Genomic DNA, 26,264 nt, shown 5'->3' with positions numbered 1-26,264 from the left:
ATTGTCTAATCTCCATAGTCCGATCAGATCAGAATTCCTGCATGTTCCCCTCCTTTAATTTTCAGTACTATGACCGATTCCCTCGTTCTCGGTGCTTATTTATTAGAGAAATGAACCCAGTGGTGTGCTTCCCACATTTGCAAAATAGTTGAACTGATATTTGTCTGATTTTCTTTCTGTTGCTGTCTTGGCTCGTCCCTAAGCCATCCTCCTCATTTCCCTCTAGGATGAAAATAATAAAAGGTGATGGCGAATTATTGTAAAAGTTTCATCCACTGGCTATTGCTTGGCCCATATTCCAGTCCATTATTATTTGTATTTTTTTGCCCAATGTGCCACCCAAGGCCAGAGCCACCATATCCAATAAGTGTTGTTCCTGCTCCAATAGAAGCAGTCTAGCCCAAACTGCCCAGCCACGACCACCAACGAATGGGATTTTTGTTTCTCTTTTCCTAAGTGATGGGCCCTAAAGAGTGCAGGAATGCCCAGGTCTAGGTTCCATGCTTACTGTTCCAACGAACTTAAGCTGCCCCTTACCAAGAAGATACATGAATACCGAAACCAGTCTGAGGTTGCTTGTGTCCTTATCTAGAGGTGATCTGATGCAACTGTTTGGGCTGATTTAGAAGCAGAACCAAGTCTGATTTGCTGAACGCTTTTTAAAGTGGCGTAGTGGACACAAATCAGTAATCTGGAATGCATTCCTGACTAATTACTAGTGGCTGATATTATGGAGCAACCCTTTTCTGACTTAGGGGGAAGGGGGCCTCTCAGTCTTTCAGATCTCTACCCTTGATTCGAGCGCAGGTGTATGGATTTATTTTGATTAATGCTATCAAAACAAAAAGGTTGTGTTATATAGGAATGTTTTTACTTGCAGAACATTAATCGGGTTCAAACTTTCTTTGGCTTGTAGCTGCCCAAACCGAAGACAGTGTGCAGACAGGAAGCCTTTTGTTTTGGGAAGCTTTTGATAATTAGAAGAATTGCACCTCTTCCAAGAGAAGATGAGGTTTGAAAGAATCTCTTTACAGGAGCTGCAATGAGCTCAGCCAGAAGGAGGACATAATTGCACCACGCAAATCGGGTTCTCTTGCCAGCCTTAAATTAACTTCCTTATAAAAGGCCATTTAAAAACATATTAAAAAAGTCCACGTTGATTAAAAACTTTTCTTCTCTTTTATTAGTTATATGCAGCAAAAATGTATTTCATGTTTTTCCTAAGGTAAAATATTTTTTAGGTGTGTTCAGGCTGGCTTCAGCCTCACTTATAAATTTGGCACTTTTGTTATGCTTTTTAGCATTTGGCCCCCAACCTCATAGGTGTCTCCACACTGACAAGTCCTGAGGATACCCGACATCCACCATGGGTCGAAACGTCGTCAGCAGTTGAAAAGAGACAGACCGTGAACAACAGTTGCTTAAACTTCCTACTGTTGTACATTTATTGGATATATTGGACTTTGGTCGTCTCTTTCTTATGAAAATCAAATGAAAAATAGAAACCTTCCGTCCACTATTTTGTTAATTTTTGTTCACTATAGTAGCGTAGGTTCTTTCAAATATTAACTTGGGACACACCGTCACTTGGTGTAATTTGTATGTAAATATTTTATGTATTATGTGCAAAAAATGATTGATCCTTGTTGATATAAACTATGGAATTTTTTTTGACAAAGTTGACCCAATGTGTAGTCAGCCTCTTGCTCTGACATCTAACACACCACCCTCATTTTCCATTGTGCATAAATACTTATTATAAGTGTTTTTCATATCTATCCACTGGAGCCGCTGTTGTTTTCTTAAAGCTTTATACCCAGGCTCCTAGTGAGTAGGGTTCCCTTGCTCCCCCTTCAAGCAGCACTCTTGGCAGCCATTGCGGGGACAATGTGAGCGTGACTGCAGGCCTGCCACCAGTAGCCTGGTAATGCAGCTTTTAACTTTAAATTCCACCTGTCAAAATAACCCCTTTTAACAGGCCTAAAAACCTCTTTTTAAATATTTATAAGTCACATCAAAGTAAGCCATACTGCCCATTAAGGCTGTGTGATATTTAAAATTAAACCATGTAAAGGTTAATGTTAAACATGCCCTTCAAGTGAGTAGCAGTTCACATCTATTCGCATTGTAGCAGAGTTGGCTGTTCAACAGGAAATCACTGGGATACAATATTAAGTTTAATTAACGTTGTTTCTGCTTAGGAAACAGCGTGAGAAATATGTCAAGGACTCTTAATAGTCAAAATCCAATTCAATTGTAAAGTCGGATTTTGTCTAACTATTACAGATGTACTTTAGAAAAGTTACCTTTTGCCTGCCTACAGCCTTTTGAAGCTTTTCTGTGGGTATACCGCTGTCACCTGGTGGCTTGATGGCTACCATGTGGTGAGGTGGGAACTGCTCCCAAGACTGGGACAATGGGCCTTGGGTGTGGGGTAGAGTTGTCCTTCCTTTGACAGGATGGCATGGGCGCTGTGCCCAGACCCTTGGTTGACTTCAAATGGGTGTCCCCTGTCACAGGCAAGTATAGCTCACATCTGGGCCTGTCTCTTCTTTTGTCTTTCTGCTCAGCTAGTTCCCAACCTCAGTAGGAGGGAGCGCTCTCCAGAACTGGTTTAGCGTGACCCTGGAGGTGGGGCTGTGAGAATCCTCTTTGACATTGCAGTGTCAAGTCCTACTTGAAAGTCATATGCTGCTTGACAGGACTGCTGGGGATTTTCATATGACACTTGGGGCACACTTCAAAGAGACTTCCACTGTCAGATGCAACCGTAAGCTGACACTTGAGCAGAACCCTTCCTTTGTCTAGCCAGCAAACCAAGCCCCTATCACAGTGAGACTCTCTTTGACAGTAGAGTGTGTCAGCCTGTTTCAAAGATCTGCTATGTTTATGTATAACATTTGGAACACCTCAAAGGAGGGCAAAAGAATGGCAAAATAATTTGTGTCCTTCAAGCGTCCAAACCCCTCGCTTGGCACAGTGCGCTTGGAAAGGGTTCGTACAATAGAGTACTTGGGGATAACCCTAAACCAAAACCTTACGTGGGGGGCACACCAGATAAAAGCGAACATGAAATTGGCACAGAAGGTGGGTGGTATTATGAGAATTGCGACTAAGTCTTCATATCGCCCTCTCAGCACCGCTATTCAAATTTATAAAGCACAAGCGCGGGGGGAGTTACTTACGGGGGAGAGATGTGGGGCCATATTCCATCCTCCAATCTGCTAACCACGGAAAACAAATTTCTGAGGCAGCTGACAGCTCTTCCCCCAAGTACTCCACTCCTGCCTCTGAGACTGGACCTGGGCCTGAGGCCCATTACGGAGGAACTAGGGCTTAAACCATTAACATTTTGACGTCGTCTTTGGAGTAGCCAAGATCTTACCTCCTATAGATCTGAGTTACAGGAATTTTTATCCTTACCCAATGCCACCAAGACCCCTTGGTTAAAATACATCAAGAGAACTTGTGAGACCCTTGGACTACCAGAATTATGGTCAGACCCGGAAAGCACCAGTATCAGGATTCCAAGGAAAGCGCTGTCCAGAGCATACTATGATAAAATGCTTTTTCGAGCCCTGGACAAGGCACGAGAGGGATCTCTGACACACTGCTTTATCACAACTAAAGACTCATATAACCTTGAAAGCGTTCTGGATGGCATGACTCCTGCCCTAACACGAAAGCTATTCCTGCAATGGAGGTACGGGACCCTTCCCTTAATATCTTTTACTAAAGCATGGTCCTGCCGGTCTCCCACAGAGACGTGCCCGGCATGTGACCATACAAAGGAGAACGATGTGCACGTGATTTTCTTCTGTCGAGCCTACCAGAAAAGTAGGAAATTCTGGCTCGCTCCCCTCCTTAAAAACCTGGGTTTTAGAACATTTTTACCCACATATAGAGTTTTAAAGACAGATTTATCGCCGCCAATTGTGTTTGCCTTGGCAAAATTTCTAACTGCAATGTGGTATACCCGAACCCGATTGATAAAGATGGCTGGAGACTCTTGAAAATTCTTACCCCTTGATTTACTGCCACCCTTCTTTATCAGTTTTTTTTAAAATCACCATTGTATTTAACACTAATGACGTACCGATATCCTAGAATTTTAACTGATGTGGTAATTTTGTACATCTTTTATGATCATGTGATCGAAATAAAGATTTGATATTGGAATTTGTGTGTATTCCCTGTCTGGTTGCTGAAAGCTCAGTTTTGTTATACCAGACTTCTGTCCTGGAGTTTGTTGTGGGTACAGGGACTGCATCAAACTGGATATTGGTGTTAGATGTGGGAGGACATTGGGATTGGGATTACCCACAGTACACCTCCCCCCACACACACACACACACACCTACCTAACCCTCATAGTCCACGTTTGGGGTGGCCAAAGTCTTCAGCCATCTTGAAAATGCCCAAAGTGGGCAGGGTTAGCCCCGGGAACCATTGCCCCATTGGTTAGGGTGTTCCCAGGGGTCATTCCCACCCACTAGCTGGTGCCAGGCATAACCGAGGCACCTCCAGGCACCCACTTTAGAACACTTCTGGACCTGTGGTAGATCAGAAGAGGGCTGAAACAGCTGTTGGAGATGTGAGAAGAGCCTACAAGACTGCATCTGCTTTCCCGCTTGTGCCCAGGACAAAAAAGTTGACCCAAAGGTTCATAAGGCTGACCTCCTGTTAATGCTACAGGGACACAACATGCTACAAGAGGCCTTTTCCTGCAACTGCCCGCCTGACCATTGGCAACTGGGCCTGTACCTGACCCTCCTGTGGGCCTATGCCTGCCACCCTGTGGGTCATTTAGTGCGACCCCTGAGATTGTGGGGGCTTTAGAAGTGGACTCCTGTGGTGGATTCACTCTTAAAAGACTAAAGTCAAAAGGTAAATTCTTTGACCAGGACAAACCTGTTTAGAATCCAACCTGCACTCCATCGTGGTCAGTGTTACATTACGCCTGGGTCCTGTTCTAACTCATCCATTGACTATCATAGGCACTTTGTGCTTCTCAGTGCTATTTGTACTTAAAACTTTGAAAAATCAGATCTCTGTTTCCCCTTACTGGATTTTTGTCATTCTGTTTAATATTTTTTAATTCTATATTTTTTAATTCTATTTTTCTAATTCACTTAAAGATCTTTATTGTTTTGAATTTCAACTTTATTACTGTTTTAGTACTACATAAATACCTTAAAGCCTGCCTCCTAGTTAAGCCATAGCTAGCAGGGCGTTGAGCTTCGCTATATTTAGTGATTTTAAGGGTTCAACCTGGCAAAGATTGTGATTAATATTTTAATATTGAAATAGTCTATATCAATATGAATATCGATACATTCATGCCTAAAAACGAAATTCCATTTTTATTGACAAATCCACCCTTTGTGAACTCCACGTCAACCCGACTCAAAAATACGTAGTTAGGCTAGTCGAGACCCAGGCCCAAGGTCACTGATTGACAGATCACAGTTGGGGTGGTAAGTAGTCAGGAGAAAATCTCAGATCAATCCCACATATAGGCACTGCAACATCCCTATGGTCCAGGTAGAATGCCCCAATAAATAACACTTATCCGGAGGGGTGCGCTCATTCCCAAAACACCTTAAAGTAAGATGCCACAAGAAGGAACACTTAGCCAGTAAGTACACAGCCCACACAGTGATCACGTGCTCTCCCTGCCAGAGATCTGGACACATTACCCACTTGTTGCATTGTGTCTATGGAAGGTCGGGACCCACCGGGATTACTCATGCAATACATTCATTTATGGCTCCAAAGACAGAGGTTCACATACCTTACCAAAAAAGGATTGCTGGAACGATTTTATTTCCTACAATGAACTGTATAAAAGTCTATGTTAGACCAATTGTAAATTGAGACAGTCCTAACACCCTATGCCCGTGACTGTTCTCTCCGCCGCATTGTTTAAATAAATAAACTGTTCCTGTTATGTCAAACGTCTCTTTGCCGTGAGTTGTTTGAGTAGCTTAGGCAGGCGTGTCTCGTTTCTCTGCAAATGAGCAGAATACTTTGATGTCTATTCCATTTGAGCTGGAATGGCTTTTTTGGTCATAATGTCAAGATCTCTGGGGATTCAATCCAGAACAAAGAATGTTCACTTCTTTTAGAGATCCAAAGCCTTTAATAGAGGCTTTCAGTTCACATCGAGTCAATCTACACCACATGTTCAACAGTAGCAGAATCCTCTCGTCCATCAATGAAGGGTAAGGGATGCAGCAGTCTGGTCCAACCTTCTTCCTCTTCTCCTGCACCACCAGGAAAACCACAGTCGTTCCTCCGTGAAAAAGAACATGATGCCAGTGGAAGGATGGGTATCCCTTTTCCTACTAGCCTAGTAGGCAATTACTTTGAACCAGTGATCCATACAAATGGCAGAAAAGGGGTAGATCCTACCCTTCGAGCAGCAGACCCCAATATCCCTCCTTAACACTCCTTTACTTCAGCAGACCATCTATGGACCCTGCATCATGAGGTGGTAACCTACTGGAAAAGGTTGCAGGGAAGTTGGTGCCCCAGCAGAAAATTCCGCAAGGGTGCTAATCTTTGTACTTCCTAGTTTCCAAGGAGGACGGCGGTCTTCATCCAATCTCAAACCTAAGGCTCCTAACCTGGTACCTGTGCACTGAGAGGTTCAGGATACTGTCCCTTTCTCAGGTTTTACTGATGCTGGATGTTCTCCCTTGACCTGCATGATGATTGATTCCATATACCAATCCTGCGGTCTAACAGGAAGTACCTGTGTTGTGTAGTGGGTTCTACTTATTACCAATTCACAGTCCTTCTCTTTGGATAGACTTCAGCACTTCGAGTCTTTACCAAGCTGATGGCGTTGGTCGCGGCCAACCTCAGGTCAGGTCAGAGATTGCTGTGTTACTATACCTGAACAACTGGCGGCTTATAGCTGTTTCGCTTCAGATAGTCTTTCACCACCTGCAGATGACTGCTTCACTGCTGTTCAATTTGGGGTTTCTGTTCAATGTTCTAAAGTCTCACCTGGAGCCCTCTCAGCACCCCCGTTCACCACTCTGGCGGTACTGGATACAACCTTGCTCAAAGCTTTTCCTCCTTCACAGAGGATTCTGCTCATATGAGCAGGAGCTTGGATTCCAGTCCTGACAAATATTATACCTGCTTGGTCTGTTTCCTACTTATATCTTCCTGATCAAAAACTTGCACTGACTGATTAGGGTCCAGCAGTTGTTCATCCTCAGGCAGTTGTTTCAGCATCAAGGAAATCTGGAAGAGTTAAATTGTGATCTTCAGGAATACTGCAGCAGACTTGAGCTGGTGGGGAACAGAGGAGAACTTGTCTTGAGAGGTCCTTATGTCTCTATTTTACTGTGGTCACAGTGGTGATGGACGCATCCACCTTTGAGTGGGGCATGCATCTGAGGGAACTAAGTCGGAGGCTTATGGTACCAGAAGAGCAGGGTAATACATCATTCTGCTAGAACTCCTTGTGATCCGGCTGGCACTGAAGGTCTTCCCATCCCTTCAGGGTCAGTGTGTTCAGATCTTGACAGACAGCACAACAGGTCCCACCTTCTATGTTGAGAGGCTCTGGCTTGAGCATACCAACAGGAGCTGTGGCTAGTAGCCAACCATCTGCCAGTTTCATTCAATGTTGTCGTTCACGAGTGGCACCTCCATCCACAGGCGGTTCATAAAGGGCATCTTTACACTGAGGGGCACGCCTGAGGTGGCCCTTTTTGCCACTTACAGCTACACTTAGTGGCTGGCAGCCTTAGGGGACACTTACCAGGTGAAGGGGAGATTTCCACTTCATTGTACATTTGTTTCCCATAAATTTTGATTCTTCGAGTTCTGAGGATGATTTGCCAGGACCGGTCCCAAGCTAATCTCAGCACCCTAGACAGGCCTAGAAGGATGTGGTATGCAGACTTCCTGCTCCTCTTCATCTCCTACTTAGAGCTGAACGCTCCCTGTCAGTGAGCCAGTTTCTTCCCACCAATCTCCAAAGATTACACCTTCATACATATCGATTGAGCGGAGCCATCTGAGTTCCTTTCAACTTCAATTGGAGATGGTTGGCGTGATCCTTTTGCCCCTGAACTAAGTCGGTCTGCTCCAGGAGATGGAATACGTTTATAGCCTGGTGCACAACAGAAACATTGACCCCTTGAAAGTGACTTTGGCTGACATCCTCCAATTTGCTTTATCCTTGGCCAAACAAGATTGAACTGTTTACATGATTAGGGGGTATATTGCGACTTGGTTGGCATTTTTATGTCTCCCATACCAACCTTCTTTATTCATTTTGCAGATGCTTGCCAGAAATTTGAAGGGTTTGACAAATTTGTTTCTGCAAGTCCCATTTGTTATGCCTCAGTGGGACCTGTATTTGGTGTTCTCATTTGTAATTGGTGTTCTATTTGTGCCCCTAGATAACAGGCAGTTGTCCACACACGTTAAAGATTGTTTTCTGTTGATGCGGTAAAATCAGCTTATCGCGTTAGAAGGCTGCAGGTTTTGATTGTTCGGCCCCCTTTCACATGCTTCTTCCCAAATAAAATCTTCCTATGAATTAAGGCAGCTTTTCTACTTAAGATGGTGTCTCTGTTTCATCTTGGGCAATTGGTTACCTTGCCGTCTTTCTATCTGCTGCCCCACCCTACCAAAGAAGAGATGGAATTGCATAGGCTAGACCCAGTTGAGATAAGGTCTGACGACAAGCTGTTTGTTGAGTAGTTGATCAACAAGTTAGAAAGGTGGTTCAAAAGCAAACACTTGCTGGATGGGGTGGGTACCTTATTGCTCCAGTGATGTCATCACTACATCATTTTTGGCATTGACAAAGAGTCCGCCCCTGCCGCTGCCCTAGATCCATGTCGGAAAACTCCTTGGCCAGTCTGGTATCTGGGAAATTCAAAGATGAGGGATTCGCAGATAGATGGTATCCACCAGAAAGATAGTTTCCAAAGGGAAGTAACTTTTATTTTCTTGGCTAGTAATCCAGTAGAAATACCATGAAAATCAATGTATTGTTGGGGGGCGCTAGAGGGCGCACTGCGGGATGGCTGCCTTGTAAAGCAGCTCCGCCGGACGGACTAAATATCATGAAAACCAAGCGTTAAACGGATAGTGACAGAGATGACATGCACATGAACGGATGTCGGAATGACTGGTGCCTCCTTTGCTGCTACCTAATTGCGGTAATACTGGCGAGGAACGCAGGAATCACTGATGGAGTCTGCCGACAAGCTTGTATTGTGAGCGGGTAAGATGGCGGCGGACATGCTTTGACTCGGAGCTGCTGCCGGCGCCCCAAGAGATCTACAGTGTCGACTGTGCACAGGTAGATTGCATCACGTAGCACCCAACTGCGTATAAGCTTGCCACAACCGCAATTGCCACCTGCAGCAGCGAGCTTACTAACAAAACTTAGGCGTGCGGCTACGAGGGCCTACACCAAGATGGCGACAGCTGGAAAATGATTCGCACCGGCAGTTGGCGTGGCGAATTGCGTTATATTCCCCACTGACTATGGCTGAAATGCAGTGCGCCCAGCAACATAACACGATCACAAACTACCGAAGGAACAAAGCATACTCTGATTCCTCATATACTCAACACGGAATGCCAGAAACAGTAAACTGCACCAACATGGCGACGCCCGACACTATGGAGAAACGGTGAAATGGCGGTAATGTTCACCGGCTCCACTTCTACACACAGGCTTCACCGCTAATATCCTCCCTGATCAATGGCAGGCCATGACGCTACTGAAGATAGCTATATAGCAAGTAGACACCATTTGTGAGGTATGCAAACGTGACTGCTGGGATACCCTCCCCCTCCCGCCTTAAATGTAACGGCGCTACACCAGCTGCGCATAAAAGCTGCCGTCACAGAACAGAGGACATGCCTGCATAGCAAGACTTGCTGAAACCATATCACGGCACCTCGATAACGGCGCCTGTGATTATGACAACCTCGGCGAACTGCCGCGCATGATCGCTGAAGCTACACCTGACTGCGGAGTTCATAAACACTGCCCAAATCAAACGTGGATCCAGGAGACCTCACACGCTACAGAGTTCTCCTGCCACGTGTCAGAACATCCCGCACTACAGTGTCCATAAACATGTGCTACCTTGGTGATGACGCTTTCTAACTGACAATTGTAGTTGCCAAACAGCGCCAACAAGTGCAATCTCCCCTGCATTCACGCGACAGTAGCGCTTTAACGTACAGCGTTTCAGGCAGCACTTGGTCGGGGGAAAATTTGGAGTTGAATCGGAAGAATACCACCTCGCCTCTCAGTGACAAGGCTGCATGCATGTAAGACCGATCGCAGGATATTACGCTGAAAAGAACAGGAGTATGTGAGCTGCTAACGCTCTGCACAACGATTCGGGTGGAAAGAGCAGCTAGGATAGACTGTGAATAGCGATCCGTCTCTGCCTAAGGAGCGAAAGAAGATCAACTGCGATCTTCACTGCCACACATTCTCTCAAGACAGGGGACAATGGGGAAGCCTGAAAAACAACAACCAAAGCTCATGTTTGAGCCACGTAGGTCGGGGAGAGCACCGAACACGTCTGGGGAAGGTGACGCAGGCGCAGAAGGTGGCACCGAACGCAACATGGAATCCATCTTGATAGCAATACAAACCAGCCTCCAAGATATAAACTGCAAACTAGATCATCTCACTTGCTGGGTGGACACAATGGCGATAAAACTAGACAAACAGGGTGAAAGGCTGGATGAAGCTGAAAAACGACTATCAACTGTAGAGGATGAAATGCGAGTAAGCGCAGAAAAAAGCGGTGAGAAAGAAAAATTAGTGGAACAACTTCGAAACAAAACCGAAGATTTGGAAGCGCGGTCAAGACGCAACAACGTCCGCATAGCGGGCGTACCGGAAACCACCAACACCGGGAAGATGGAAAAATATGTAGAAGATATGTGCAAGTCAATCTTCGGAGCGGAGCAGTTGTCACCTATATTCATTGTGGAACGTGCTCACCGCACACTGGCACCCAAGCCTCCAGTGGGAGCCACTCCGAGGCCCGTGGTAGCCAGGATTTTGAACTATCGAGATCGGGATGATATATTACGGATGGCCCGGGAAAAGAAAGGCATTGAATATCAAGGCAACCGACTGGAGTTCTACCCGGATCACACATACGCGGTACAGCAGGCAAGGAAGGAGTTCAATAATGCAAAATCCAAATTACGGTCTCTACAAATTGATTACGCAATGTTATACCCAGCGCGGCTTAAAGTCAGCTGGGGAGGGAAAACAACGATACTCTCTACGCTGAAAGCTGCCCATGAGTTTATCAAGAAAATTAATGAACAGAAGAAACAGCAAACGCACGAAGAGCAGGAACAAAACTCTGAATGAAGAAAGTATAATGGCGTTATGCACAGAGTGAGACGCAGTGAGTATGCCCGACATTTCGAGGTCTGCCACCGCCAGGTAAGAAAGGACAGCGGTGCACAGGACATAGCACTTGTAGTGGCACAAGACTGTATCATACTTACTGCATTAAGTCACGGAGATGAGTTTATAAGATGTACTAGGCAGTGCTGCAAGATGAAAAGACATTGCGATGTTTGGGTGCACGGAAGTGCGGAATACACCGGGACACACTGAAGGGTATTTGACCTTGAGGAGTCATAATGAAATATCACAGTTCTGCCCACAGACTGATATACCGCCCTTGCAGACAACTGTTTTTAGTCCTTACCTGCATATTGACAGCAAAATAACTAACGAACAGACACAACACTGTGTTCATACTAAGATTGCTAATGGTGATGGTCTAGGCAGTGGGCCTGTACGGGCTATTGAATGTGGCATGTTGCTGTGGGGGAGGGGCGGTGGGTGGCAGTTCACATGTTTATCGCTGGTAAGACCCCACACTGAGATCTATACAAGGGGATGTGACACAGTCCCAGAGATGGAGGAATGCGGAGCGAGAGGTGGGATATATTGTAGGGCATGAAGGAATGCATAATATGCAATGAGGTATGTGTACTGTTTAACTAGCTGTTGTCTCTCTGAGATCATACTAGTTCTGTGTATATGGGAGGGAATGTTTTGGTTGTTAATACATAACTTGACAGTCTACAATCGTTCACTTTATAAGATTAGACAAGTAGACACTATCTAGCAATATGTGATAATCCGTCCACATCCATTCAATTGGATGGAGATGTGTGAACTCGGCAAGCCTCCACATGGGAGCTCCCCGACCTGAATTCTAGTTATGAAAAGTTCTGTGTTTGGGTATGGTAGCGGCAGGATTGGGCTGCTGTTGTGGGTGGGAGGGAGAGGGGAGGGGTATTGTTAAGTTGAGAAAACCAAAACACTTGAGAAGCATTGCTACACTTTGGAAGACACACATTGTGAGAAATGCACATTTAAGTTACGTGAGGCAGGCACTGGTGGACATGCAGATATTAGTTGAGGTTACACGGCAATACACTCAAATGCGGACACCAACTGGCGTTAACACAAGACATGACAGATAAAACAAAATTAAACTTGATCACATGGAATATAGGGGGCTTCACTAATCCTAAAAAAATAAGGCAGATTCTCGCTAGCATTGATAGATGGCATGGTGACATCATTATGTTACAGGAGACCCACATGGCACCATACGCCTCTAAAACTATGGGCACACGCTGGGCAGAAAAAGTATACCATGCTGCCTACTCCTCTTATTCCAGGGGAGTGTCAATCATGATAAAGAAGGGGACGAATTTTCGAGTGGAACATGAAGTAATTGATAGGGAGGGCAGATATATATTGCTAAAAGGGACACTAAGGGGACAAAGAGTGACGCTCTTGAACACATATGGACCTAACACTGATGATCCAGACTTTTTTCACACGCTATGGAGATACTTACAGGAGGATCTAGACGGGACATTACTTTGGGGGGGAGACTTTAATTTGGCGTTAAATGACCGAATGGACAGGTCTGGCTCCACCATAGAGCGTCATACTAAGGCGCGGGCCAAACTGCTCGATATATTGGCTGACAAACAATTGTATGATATTTGGAGAGTGAAACATCCCACAACGCAAATATCCACACACATATTTGCAGCTAATAACAGCTGGTCAAGGATAGACTATTGGCTGGGGTCAGAGAATGCATTGTTGTGGACCAAAGAAATACAACACCCCCGAAGACGTTATCAGATCATAATCCTGTGATATTAACATTGCAAATCCCAAACTATACACCACCCCCATATAGCTGGAGGTTTAATGCCACTGCACTTGTAGACCCGATCTACGCTGATACAATAACCCGAGCAATCACAGATTATTTCATGCATAATGAAGACACGACTGACGACCCAGGAGTACTGTGGGAAGCTTTTAAAGCGATAATACGGGGTGTATGCATCAGCACGACCACAGGCATACTCCGTGACATACGGGCACAAATAACAAGATGCGAACAACGACTATGGGACCTAGAAATGTTAGATCACAGGACACAACCGTATTGACTGATATTAGACAGACTCTCTCAGAACACCAAGCATTTGCACGAGACGAGATCAAATATATACATAAGCGCCCAATGGCCAGACGTTTTGGCGAAGGCGGTAGGGCGGGCAGAGTCCTAGCTGCGAAAGTAAATGAAACCAGAAGCCCACAAACAGTATTACAGATTACTGACCTCGATGGAGATACATGCACAGATACTCGATCCATCTTGAATAGTTTTGTCTAATCCTATAAGGCCCTATACACAAAGCAACCCACTAAATAAACAACTGAGATATTCACATATTTGGAAAATGTTGCTATAGCGTGGTTATCGGACACACATCGGCAGTACCTATCCCTCCCAGTAACTGTAGAAGAAGTGGTGGACACAATCAAATCTTTACCTAGCGCCAAAGCGCCGGGGACAGATGGGTTCACCGGAGAATTTTACAAAAGGTACGCAGATATATTGGCTCCACATCTGGTAAGAATGTATGGCACGGCTTTTGAGACTGGTATGTTGCCACCAAGTTTACGTGAAGCAGTGATAATAGCATTACTAAAACCAAATAAAAGTCCAGAAAAATGCGACTCATATCGACCATTATCACTAATTAATGTGGACTCTAAAATCTTGGCAAAACTTCTGGCTAATAGGCTGCAACCACTTATGACCAAGCTGGTATTGCCTGATCATGCGGGCTTTATCCCCACTCGGTCCACCTCACACAACACACGAACACCATTCGCTTTGTCACACTACCTGGCTCCTACCACTAAGGCAGTGGCGGTTATGTTGGATGCTGCGAAAGCGTTCGATTCCATCGAATGGCCCTACCTAATCGCAGTTTTACAGCGAATGGGATTCCCCCCAATGTATACCCAATGGATACAACTTCTATATACCAGGCCAGTCACCAGAGTCCGAATAAATGGCTATATATCGGAAGCATTTGAGATTGAACGCGGAACACGACAAGGGTGCCCCCTTTCTCCCTTATTATTTACCCTTGCACTAGAGCCCCTTGCTTGTAAGGTCAGACAATTACATCATCATTCTGCATTGCAATTCCCAAGCCGTCCATTGCACATTTCACTATACGCGGATGACATGGTGCTTTATGTAGGAGACCCGGAACAAAATTTGATGACATTAATACGAGAATATATTAAGTTTGGCGGACACACGGGCCTACAAATAAATTGGGACAAATCCTCCATTATACCACTAACTGACTCTACTACGCCGCATGCAGTAGAATTTCCACTAGAATGGCAGACGGAACCTTTCAGATACTTGGGGGTTTGGTATCATAGGGACCCTGAACTGGTTATACGCACTAACTATGGCAGAGTACTATCTGACATGGAAGATAAGGTAAACAGATGGATACAACTTCCATTCTCGCTAGCTGACCGTATAGCGCTAGTTAAAATGGTGATATTGCCTAAACTGCTCTACTTATTTAACAACATCCCTCTCCGTCTACCGCTGATAGTCTTCAAGAGAATGACGACAATGGTTTTGAAACTAATATGGGCAGGGAAACAGGCAAGAATCGAATTACGCACGCTTACATTACCATATGCTAGAGGCGGTCTAAACGTACCTGATTTTTATCTATATTACTTATGCGCGCAAGCACAATACGCTACCCACTGGTATCATGAAGTCCCGTTCCTGACTCATACAGCGGTGGAAGAGGGAGATGCGTCTCTGGTCCCGTTGGATGCGATAGTCACACATAAGAGGCCACCATTACATGAACGTGACATAAACACCATTGACACGACTGCTGCAGCGTGGCGCACACTAGGGAAACTAGCGAACAAACTACCTTTATATGCTCCAGCTCTCCCATTACACCATCACTCTGAAATATCAGTGACGAATGAAAAGTTGGGTATGGACTTACTAAAGCAAGTGGGTATAGTCACGTTGGGAGATCTGTACACAGATGGGGTCTTTAACACTACCCAGGAACTGACCTACATTCAAAATCAATCACTATTATTTCAATTCAATCACCATAGATTAAAGAGGGCTATACAAGATCTTTACCCAGATTTTCCCAAAGAGCCTGCACAGTTACATTCACTGCAACATATCATCACGTCTCCTAATACCACGCACCTGGTATCACGACTCTATAAACTCGCGCAAGATGAAATAGGACATACATCTCAAAAGGCTATGGACAGATGGAATATGTCTTTGGCAGATCCACTAACAGACGATGACTGGCTTATGACCTGTAACCTAACACAATTGTTGACGCCGAATGGGAACCTTGGGCTACTTCATGTAAAATACTTACACCAAACGTATTACACGCCAGCCAAACTTCACAAATATGGTTTAAGAGCGGAAGCGAAATGTATTAGATGTAACTATGATCAAGCCGACTTTTTACATCTGGCATGGAACTGTGCAAAAATAAACGATTATTGGAAGCGGGTTACGGGGACATTAACAGAAATGCTTGAAGTACCGGTAGCCTGTACTGTGAAAAGTTGCTTGCTGGGACTCGTACCAAATGTGAAGGCTTTGAAACGAAAATTCTGTGTGATAGCGTTGTTGCTCGCAAAACGTAGAATATCCTTATGCTGGGAAAGTAAACAGACACCATCCTTTAAGCAATGGATTACAGATATGGCATATTGTCAAGACACGTTGCGCACATATGAGGAAGAATTGCCAGCACGGGCAAGACCACGAGATTACTGGGTATTCCTCACAGACTATTTAAGAACTCAGACGACGAACATAGTTGATGAATAAGAATTTTGTTATGAGATGTATTACTCTGTCTGTACCTAACAACGCTCTTTTGTTCGGATATGTACAATGTAGTGCGACCTCTCCAAAGTAGAATGCTGTAGTGTAATGGTTTGATTTCACTGAGTGTTATAATGATTTTATACAAAACTCAATAAACAGATTTTCAAAAAAAATCAATGTATTGTTTTATTACACATTGCATATTTGCATTATTTGCATAAAAATGCACTGAACGAACAATTGATGTTGTTCTGTGGCATGAAAGAGTCCTTGTTACAGGCATTTACCTAATAGCAAAGCCATTTGTTTGTGTAACACACTCAATGACAAGAGCGCCAGCCCCATAATCAACCTTCATACACAGTACTTTACCGGAGACAAGTGACTTAACACAAGCCTTGATGAAGCCCACTGATTAATAGCGATCGGGTGTAACATGTCTACTGAGCTATTAATGTTTCAGATGGAAACATTTTAAAAATCAAATAATCCAAATATGTCCATAACCAAGTCATACTTCTACAGAGGTATATTTTTGGATGTAACACCCCACTCCACTGCTCTATAATGCCTGTTGAGCACACTTATGTCACTGAGCAAATGTCTTATCTATTAAGTAAATATCAATTACAGGAATACTGCCAATCTCTGGGATTCCTTTTCATATTTTATTACAAACCGTAAATTACTACAGTAAGACTCCACTGAATCTCTTCAATACATATAACTGGGAAAAGGACAATCCTAATTGGGGAATAGTATTGCTGCCAAAAGATTAAGGGCAAGATGTATTTAGAAACCGTTTTGCTATTCCCTAATTGCTAACCCTTGCAAAATTCGGCCATTTGTGAATGCAAAATGGCCATTCCTCATTTATGAAAGGCTTGAAGATTAGCAATTTAGGTAATCGCAATTTGTAGTGGTTACCTAAATTTTGAAAGCAAATAGGGAATCGCAATTTGCAATTCCCTAATGCACATGTAAGAAGCCTTTCCTAAATGTGAACTGTGCATTTAGGAAACGCAAATTACCATCAACTTCAAGTTGAGGGTAACCATGTGCCTATTTAAAAAAAATTGCAAAAATGCATTTTCCAAAGTGCCAAGCTGCGCACACATGCCCCTAGGGCATGTGTGCACTTTACATGTGCACAATGTAAATTTTGTGGGTGCTTCAGGGGGGCCTTAGGCCCCCGAGAACCCTTGGCTTTTCATTCATTAATTTGCGATTACCAATTAGGTAATCACAAATTAGCGGATGCAAAACCATTCGCACCTACAAATGAAGTCATAATACCTAATAGCGATTTGCTAGTTAGCGAGTCGCTATTAGGTAATATTAAGGAATCGCACACATTTTACCCATTCCTTCTTACATTGCATTCTGCGATTACCAAATATCGATTGGGTACAGATCACTATTTGATAGTTGCAAAATCCTACTTTCATACATGCGGCCCAAAGTGTATTGAACACATTCTTCGATTCCCAGTGGGTTGCAAATTACCTACCTCATGAATATTAATTAGGTAGTTCGCAATTTGCTACCCTTTAGGAATTGCAAAAATCTCAGGAATGGTGGCCCTCTGGTGAGTCAGCAGACCACCATGTCTGTGATTGCTTTTAAATAAAGCAATCTTTTTTTTTTTTTTTGTAACGTAGCCCGTTTTCCTTAAAGGAAAATGGGATGCTTTACAAAAAAAAAAAAAAGTTTTTATAACACCTTGCATGCTCATGACGAGCTGAGCTCGTCACGAGGCACGGTGCTCCTGTGCTCATGACGAGCTGAGGTCGTCTTGGGTCGTGTAGCGCTCACACGCGGGGATAATTCCCCTGCTGTGCTGAACGTTCCACGAAAACGGCTGTGTCCGTGACGAGCTTAGCACGTCATGAGCACACAAGCACTGTGCATCATGAGCATGGGGGCGCTGTGCGTGCCCCCCCAGCACAGTGGGGGAATTACCCCCACAGCAAAGGGGTTATGAGCAGGCAGTGTTGCGTGGGACCACTGCCTGCTCTTAAAAAAAAAGGTTTTAGCACACATTCACAAAGGGGAGGGGGTTCCTTGGGTACACCTTCACGGCTGCGTATGGGTTACCAACCCAACTCGGACATGACATATTGCTAATTAGCATGTCCAAACCTACTTGCTCATCTAAAATAGCTGTTAGTCTTGAATATAGCAATTGGTTCTTTTTCTGAATGTTCATTCTGTCAGCTACCACATGGGAAAACGGGCGGCATTTTAAAAGCAGGTCTGTTAGTGTTTACTCTCTGGAATTTGTAAGTCAAACTGCAGTTTTCATTTTAATTGCAGTTAAAAACGTCACCAGGTGAAGTGTGCTTTCCAGGAGGTAGAAGTGAACCATCGGACAAAGATGAAATAGAAACTGCTCTTCGAGAAGCCAAGGAAGAAGTTGGGCTTCTTCGTAGCCAGGTTGAGTTCGTCAGTAGGCTTATCCCAGCGTTTAGCAAGGTACTTTCATATTTTTTCTAAATTTTGGGATACCTGGACAACAGTTTATCAAAAGCACATGCATGTCTATATAAAGTTAAGCATACCTTATTTTAATTTGTGATATTGGTAACGGTCTTTTGTTACTAATGATACTCAAAATGTTGTTGATGTCCCTGTCCATAGGTTTAAAGGAAACTGTCTTTGCATCCAAGATTCAGTTTGCACTTTTTGGAGATGCATAATTTTGGGAGACAGTAAGGCAGTGTAGTGAGCGTAGCGAGCCCGAACCACCAAAGGGGGATTCGGGGGCGGTTCTCACTCACTCTGTCTGTCTCCCTCTCTCTCTCTCTCCCTCTCTCTCTCTCTCTCTAACTGTCTCACTCCGTGTCTCTCCCTCTCTCTCTAACTGTCTCACTCTGTCTCTCTCCCTCTCTCTCTCTCTCTCTCCTTCTCTCACTCTCTCACTCTCACTCTCTCCCACTCTCTCTCTCCCACTCTCTCTCTCCCTCTCTCTCTGTCTCCCTCCCTCTCTCTCCCTCTCTCTCCCTCTGTCTCCCTCCCTCTGTCTCCCTCTGCCTCCCTCTGTCTCCCTCTGTCTCTCTCCCTCTCTACCTCTAACTGTCTCACTCTGTCTCTCTCCCTCTCTCTCTCTTTCTCTCTCTCTCCCTCTCTCTCTCCCTCCCTCTGTCTCCCTCTCTCTCTCTCTATCTCTCTCTATCTCCCTCTCTGACTCCCTCCCTCTTTCTCCCTCTGTCTCCCTCTGTCTCTCTCTCTCCGTCTGTCTCCCTCTGTCTCTCTCCGCCTGTCTCCCTCTGTCTCTCTCCGTCTGTCTCCCTCTGTCTCCCTCCGTCTGTCTCCCTCCGTCTGTCTCCCTCCGTCTGTCTCCCTCCGTCTGTCTCCCACCGTCTGTCTCCCTCTGTCTGTCTCCCTCTGTCTGTCGCCCTCTGTCTGTCGCCCTCTGTCTCCCTATGTTTCCATCCCTCTGTCTTCCTCCATCTGTCTCCCTCTGTCTGTTACCCTCTGTCTGTCGCCCTCTGTCTCCCTATGTTTCCGTCCCTCTGTCTCCCTCGGTCTGTCGCCCACTGTGTCCCTCCCTCTGGCTCCCTCCCTCTGTCTCCCTCCCTCTGTCTCCCTCCCCCTGTCTCCCTCCCTCTGTCTCCCTCCCTCTGTCTCCGTCCCTCTGTCTCCGTCCCTCTGTCTCCGTCCCTCTGTCTGTCTCCCTCTGTCTGTCTCCCTCTCTCTCTATGTCTCCCTCTCTCGCTGTCTCCCCCTGACTGTCTCCCTCTGCCTCCCTCCCTCTGTCTCCCTCTCCCTCTGTCTCCCTCTTCTCTCCCTCTCCCTCTCTGCCTCTATCTGTCTGTCTGTCTCTGTCTGTCCCTGTCTCCCTCCCTCTGTGTCCGTCTGTCTCTATTTGTCTGCCCCTGTCTCTGCCTCTATTTGTCTGCCCCTGTCCCTGCCTCTATTTGTCTGCCCCTGTCCCTGCCTCTATTTGTCTCTGTCTCTCCCTGTCTCTATCTCTGTCTGTCTCTCTCACTCCCTCTCTCGCTGTCTTCCTACCTCTCTCTTGCTCCCTCTCTCTCCCTCCCTCTGTCTCCCTCTGTCTCACTTACTCTGTCTCCCTCTCTCTGTGTCTACCTCTCTGTCGCCCTCCCTCTGCCTCCCTCTGTCTCCCTCTGTCTCTTGTCTGTTTCCCTCCCTCTGTCTCTTGTCTGTTTCCCTCCCTCTGTCTCTTGTCTGTCTCACTACCTCTGTTTCTTGTCTGTCTCCCTACCTCTGTCTCTTGTCTGTCTCCCTACCTCGGTCTGTCTCTTGTCTGTCTCCCTCCATCTGTCGCCCTCCCCCCTCTGTCGCCCTCCCCCCTCTGTCGCCCTCCCCCTCTGTCGCCCTCCTCCCTCTGTCGCCCTCCTCCCTCTGTCGCCCTCCTCCCTCTTACTATATTCGCTGGTTCACAAAATTCGTTTTCATTTGCAAAAAGACGGTATGCAATTTGCACCCACTTTTTGCAATTGGGAAATCCATACATTAGGCCCTATAACATACTGAATTATATTGCATTTTTCATATATTACTCTTTCTCATGACATGTCCATTCACCGTCTCTTGCATAACGTTGAGTTTTGCATTCTTGCACTAACTTTGCGGTGGTGTTTAAAGAACCCACTCTATTTATTTTTATCACCAGAGACAAATCGGATGTAATCCAATTAATTCTAAATCATTGATGGCATCTGCTTGTATGTTTAGTATACACATATACAAATTTCAATGCATGGGTCTTATTTGCACATACACCAAGGAAGTAGTCGGGCAGTAAATTACAGCAGGAATCTTCTCACTACTTGAAATGTGCTCTGTTAGTTCACTTAACGTAGGCACTTGAATTACCACAGTGGTGCGGCTCATCGCTGAGTTCTCCGCAGTCTTCGTGTCCATCGCACACAAAGCTGACATTCAGACACTTCCCATCTGTCACCACACCCCAGCTTCCTGGGCACACACACAGCCGCACAGAGTACTTCGCAGGTCTTTAAAAGACCATTTACTTGTTAATGGGGCTTTGTTGTGAAACGCCCGGCCCCCATAGAGCGGAGTGTCTTGGAGTCCGCGCTGCTGCGGCTGACTCCGATACACTCTTTCAAAGGAATGCCTCCTAATTAGCAGCACTTATGTGCTAAGTGCTCTTAATACTGGTGTCATCCTGCGACACACCCACCATTTACAGGCGACACAGTACTGTGTCGGGACACACAGTTTGGAAAGCTCTGCCTTAGGGTTTAAATAGATGATCTTCCATGATCTTTTCACAACTAAGGCGTCTAAGCAATCCACATGTGTAATTGGGTCTAGGGAAAGTTTGTTTTATTCAGTTAATTGCATCAAAACGTCATATGTATTCTGCGCTATAAACCCTTTCATCTGGTTTCAACCAGTGTTAAATAACTGCGAATAGAGCAGTTTGGAGGCGAAATTATCTGAAGACTGTGAGGGTAAGAGGATGAATATGATTTTAACAGTGATGCACATGCTCGAATATATAGTCCAGTATATCCAAAGTCCAAGAGGCTATGGAGTGCCAGAAAATCCAAGTGTCTGTGAGGGCTTATCAAGCCTGGCGACCTACTCACAATAATTAGTTCTCTTGGAGTTTACTTACATTAATCGGGCATTCATTATTACAATTCTTTCCGACTTGATTTACAACGTGGACTAGGTCAATTTAACATTACTCATAAGTGAGTACGTTTATAGGATGTATGACGTTACAACGCGGTCTTTACACCGCGATACCATTATGACGCGGTCATCACAACGCAAGTCGTTACAACGACTTGCGCTAGAGGCGCTGGATTTAGGAATAGTATGATTTACTATTCCAACTCCAGCCTACGTAACAGTAGGGAAGGTGTTGGAATAGTAAGTCATACTATTCCTTGGTATATAGCGCCATCCAGCGCAAGTCGTTGTAACGACTTGCGTTGTGATGAACGCGTCATAATGGTATCTCGGTGTAAAGACCGCGTGGGAATGTTTGTCTCCCAAGTTTATACATCCTATATAGCCCATCTAATAAAAACTGTTTTTCTTGGATTGGGCACCATACTTATTAGCGTCATCTCATTATAGATTGTTTGGAATTTATTTCATTCGCATTATACTTTTATTGAACTCGTTCGCTAATGTGGTTTGATCTACAAATAAAGATTTAGAGCCTTATTATGATAGCGGGTGGTCGTGCCGCCGCCCGCTGTCACGGCGGTTACGAGACCGCCCAACAAGTAGGCGGTGGTCCGACTACCCAATTACCATGCGACCGCCAAGCTGGCGGTCACAAAGTGCTCCTTTACAAGCTGGCTTGTACTGCAGCCCAGGAAAAGGGCTGCAGCACAAGCTGGCGTGTCAAGGAGCACTGCCTGCACATCAATGCAGTGTGTGCCATGTGATGCATTGCACACAGTGCATGGAGGTGCTTGGCAGCACTACAGGTGCCCCCTGAGCCTCTTTACAGTGGCCCACTACAGAAGGGGGTCCTGTTTCAGGGCCCCAAAATCTGTTTCCGACAGGCTTTTCATGGCTGTGTTGCCACCATGTAAAGGCAGGTGGAAAGGGATTTTCAAATGCCTATGGCGGTGCCTTGCTCTGTGCCGCCTCCATTCTGGGCTGCAACTCTGACAGTCACCCCTTCGGGATCTGAGATCCTATTGGAGGCGGTGGTCTGGACTCCGCCCACTGTGGGTCCGACCGCCTGCATCATAATGCGACGGTCGGGTCTAAGGGCTGACGGTGGTCATGCTGCCACTGATGGCCTGTTGGTGACGGTCCGATCGTCATCATAATGAGGCCCTTAGTCTGAGGTATTTGATTTTTAGTTTGATTTTGAGGGTGGTTGGTGGAAATGTGTCTTCTCCCTTCAGCACAACATCAAATTGGACTAATTTGTGCAGAGATTGAGAATGGTCACAGTGGTGTTCAAACATTTTGACTCTTGGTCTTGTTTACGATCTTTTAGATTTGATTTTACTATGTGACATAGGGGTAAGTTGCATGTGATCACTTTTTTCAAAACGAGATATACAAGTACATTAAGGATGTAGCAGTGCACACAGTGGTGATTTCGTGTCTCTATCTCTTTTTTCTGTTGAAAACGGTTTTGTACATTCTGTCTCATCTTCATTGTTCTTAAATATAGTTTGTATAAACTTGCTTTTATATACTGCTGCAGCCTTGCAAAGTCATTGTTTGACAAAACACGCGTTGACTGCCATTGATATTCAATTAATTCACAATCAAGTCACATGAAAACTGGTGGACTGATGGACTGAAGCAGAAATAAAGACAATTGTAATTTCTGGCACTTCATAGCCTCTTGGCCTTTTTATATACTGAACTACATTTGAGCATGTGTCTTGGGTTATTATTTTCTAATTCAAAAACCAGGTACCTCTATTCTTTGTTTTCCATACACCCCAAGGTAGCTGGATGTACACACCCTGTGAGCAGCAAGATACTCCACGGATTGCAAGTTAATACCTGACCTCCACATTGAATGTTCTGGATGTGCGATTGCTAAACTACACCTACCATTTTCTTGTATGATTGTAACACTGACAAGATGTGAATTGGAAGTGGATGGGCCTTTTTGGGGAGATTATCCATGTGATTTTATAAAATAAACCTGTATCGGACTTGATTGTTAGTTAGACTTTCAAGATTTGACATCCAATGTGCTTGTAATGTAATGGTAATTGCATGTGATGCAGCTGCAACAAACATTACATTGTACCACTGTTATCTTATCTGGAACAATTGCAGGATGCAGTCAACACGAGCGATCAAGGAAATACACAGTTGCTATGTGCCTTTTTTGGATGTCTGTGTCATGCAGGCGTTCTCCATCATAAGATCTTTCATTGATTCACATGCGTGAAAGATGTCTTTTCGTCAAATTGGAACTCCCACTGTAACGTGACAGGTGTAATGTAAAATATTCTTAGAAATACGTTGCAAACGTTTGTTTTAGTAATCCTTCGCATCATTAGAAATTACCGAAAGTTCAATCAGTGAGATGATGGCACCCTGATCTCCACTCCTTCAGAGGCCACTATACTTTCTAAGATAGAACATGGGTCCACTGTATGCTCTCCTACACACATTGCAGTATCCATCTGTCTCCCCCCCCTCAGCCAGTAACTTTCTAACCTAATTAATTCTATAATCAGTTTGTACACGTCTGTTGCCCCTCCGTGCAGTAATTGCATTATTCTAGACCATCTTCTGCTACACAGCACCATTTTCTTACAAGTACTGCTCTGCCTCCCTGCCATCCTCTCAGTGTTCTTCATGATTAATAATAATAACAAATCATTATTGTTAGAAATTGGGTTGTTGGTTAACTGGGGTGTGAGCCTTGGTCAAGCAGCAACGACAATCCTTGTCAGGGTGAGGCAAAAGCAACCCTAAAATAACCTGTGCTCAACCTTCTGATAGCCTGGCACAGACCAGTCAGGCATAACGTAGAGGCAATGTGTACAGTATTTGTGCAACAGTAATAAAGTGAAAGCACCACAAACAAAGGACCCCGCACAAATTTAGAAAAATTGACGATTTTATTAAGTAAAACAAAATCGAAATGACAAAAATCCAATCAGTATGCCCAAAGATATGCAAGTTTAAAGATTTCATTTAAAATAATGCCAAAAAGCTCAAAGCACCAACTGTGAATGTCTGGGTGTGCAGGACAGGGACAAAGTCAAAGTTTCAGGCCAACCGTGATGGAGCGCAGGCCGGCTACATGACCCAGTTAGGCCAGCTGAACAAAGTACCATAAATCCTGGTTTGTGAAGTGTTGTGAGGGTCCACGTCGAAGATAAGCCGCACAGCCGAAGCAATGCGCTGGTTACGACACGTGGCAAGGCTGCGATAAAAGGTCCTGTTGTGCCATATAAAATCCTGTCGACGAGGGCTGGCGATGCGAAGTCCAGCATCAAAGATGCGTTGTTCAGTAGGGGCGATACATCGGTTCCGAGAAGCTGCGATGCGGAGTCCGTCATTGAGGCTACCGTCTGAGGGATGTGAGGGTCTGCGCCAAGTATGCATTGCGGAACAGCTTTTCCGATGAAACGGTTGACTGTGATGCAATGTCGGTCTTTGCGACAGGGAAGATCCTCGCAGCAGCAACAATGAGACAGTTCTGATTGGGGTTGTGCCACGCCGCAAAGAGTGTCAGTTGGTTCAGCAGAATCTACAGATGCTGGCAGAACACCTTAGGCCCACTTCCAAGAGTCCAGGACTGGTGTGGCACCACTTGACAGGGTAGACTCACAGACGGCAGATTCCAGGTGCTGGGGTCAAGATTGTTGGAACATTCTGTTGCTAAGGCTCAGCAAACTAGCCCTTGGAGACACTCTGGGGTCCTGGCTTCAAACAGATGCAGGTTCAGTCCTTCTCACCCAGGAAAGAGGGCAGTTGGTCAGCATAGCAGGGCAGCAGCCTTCAGAGCTGAAGTCCAGCTGAGTGGCAATCCTTTCAGCAGCACAGCAGTCCTTCTTCCTGGTAGGGTATCTACAGGTCCAAAAGTGTACTGAAGAGTTGAGGTCCAGTATTTATACCCAGCGGTGCCTTTGAAGTGGAAGAATGTTCTAAAGACTTACCTTTGAAATGCACAAGTGACCTACATTTGTTGCCCTGGCTCCACACTAACTGCAGGAGTTATGCAGTCCTTTGTGTGAAGGCAGGACACATCTGCTTCAGATTTAAGTGGGGCTGTGCCCAGCTCTTCCCTCCCATTCTGCCAGTGATGACCAACCCAGCAGCAACTACGCTCCCTATAGTGTATGGCTGTCTAGAGGAAATACACAAAGCCCAACTGCACCCAATAATGTGACCGAGAAAAAGGCTGCAAGTACCAAATGGCTAAGACATAAAAATGCCAACTTTCTAGAAGTATAAGGAACAATTGATGGACAGAATGCTGAACATTGCAAACATTCACCCCCAGTCACAAGGATATGGTTTTAATCCGTC

General features: G+C 45.1%; 1 protein-coding gene across 2 annotated transcripts in view; it reads left to right on the top strand.

The window, feature by feature from the left end:
• The window catches only part of NUDT7 (nudix hydrolase 7), a 99,554-nt gene that overhangs the window by 35,883 nt on the left and 37,407 nt on the right, over positions 1 to 26,264 (top strand). For both annotated transcript variants that reach the window (XM_078671416.1, XM_078671417.1), the window contains exon 3: positions 18,603 to 18,761. In XM_078671416.1, the coding sequence (XP_078527542.1) occupies positions 18,603 to 18,761 (159 nt within the window). The remainder of the gene's footprint in view (positions 1 to 18,602; positions 18,762 to 26,264) is intronic.

This window comes from Lissotriton helveticus, chromosome 12 (assembly GCF_964261635.1).
Source record: "Lissotriton helveticus chromosome 12, aLisHel1.1, whole genome shotgun sequence".
Classification (NCBI taxonomy): Eukaryota; Metazoa; Chordata; class Amphibia; order Caudata; family Salamandridae; genus Lissotriton; species Lissotriton helveticus.
The sequence above is the reverse complement of the archived record's forward strand: the minus strand, read 5'-3'. Positions and strand labels throughout refer to the sequence as shown.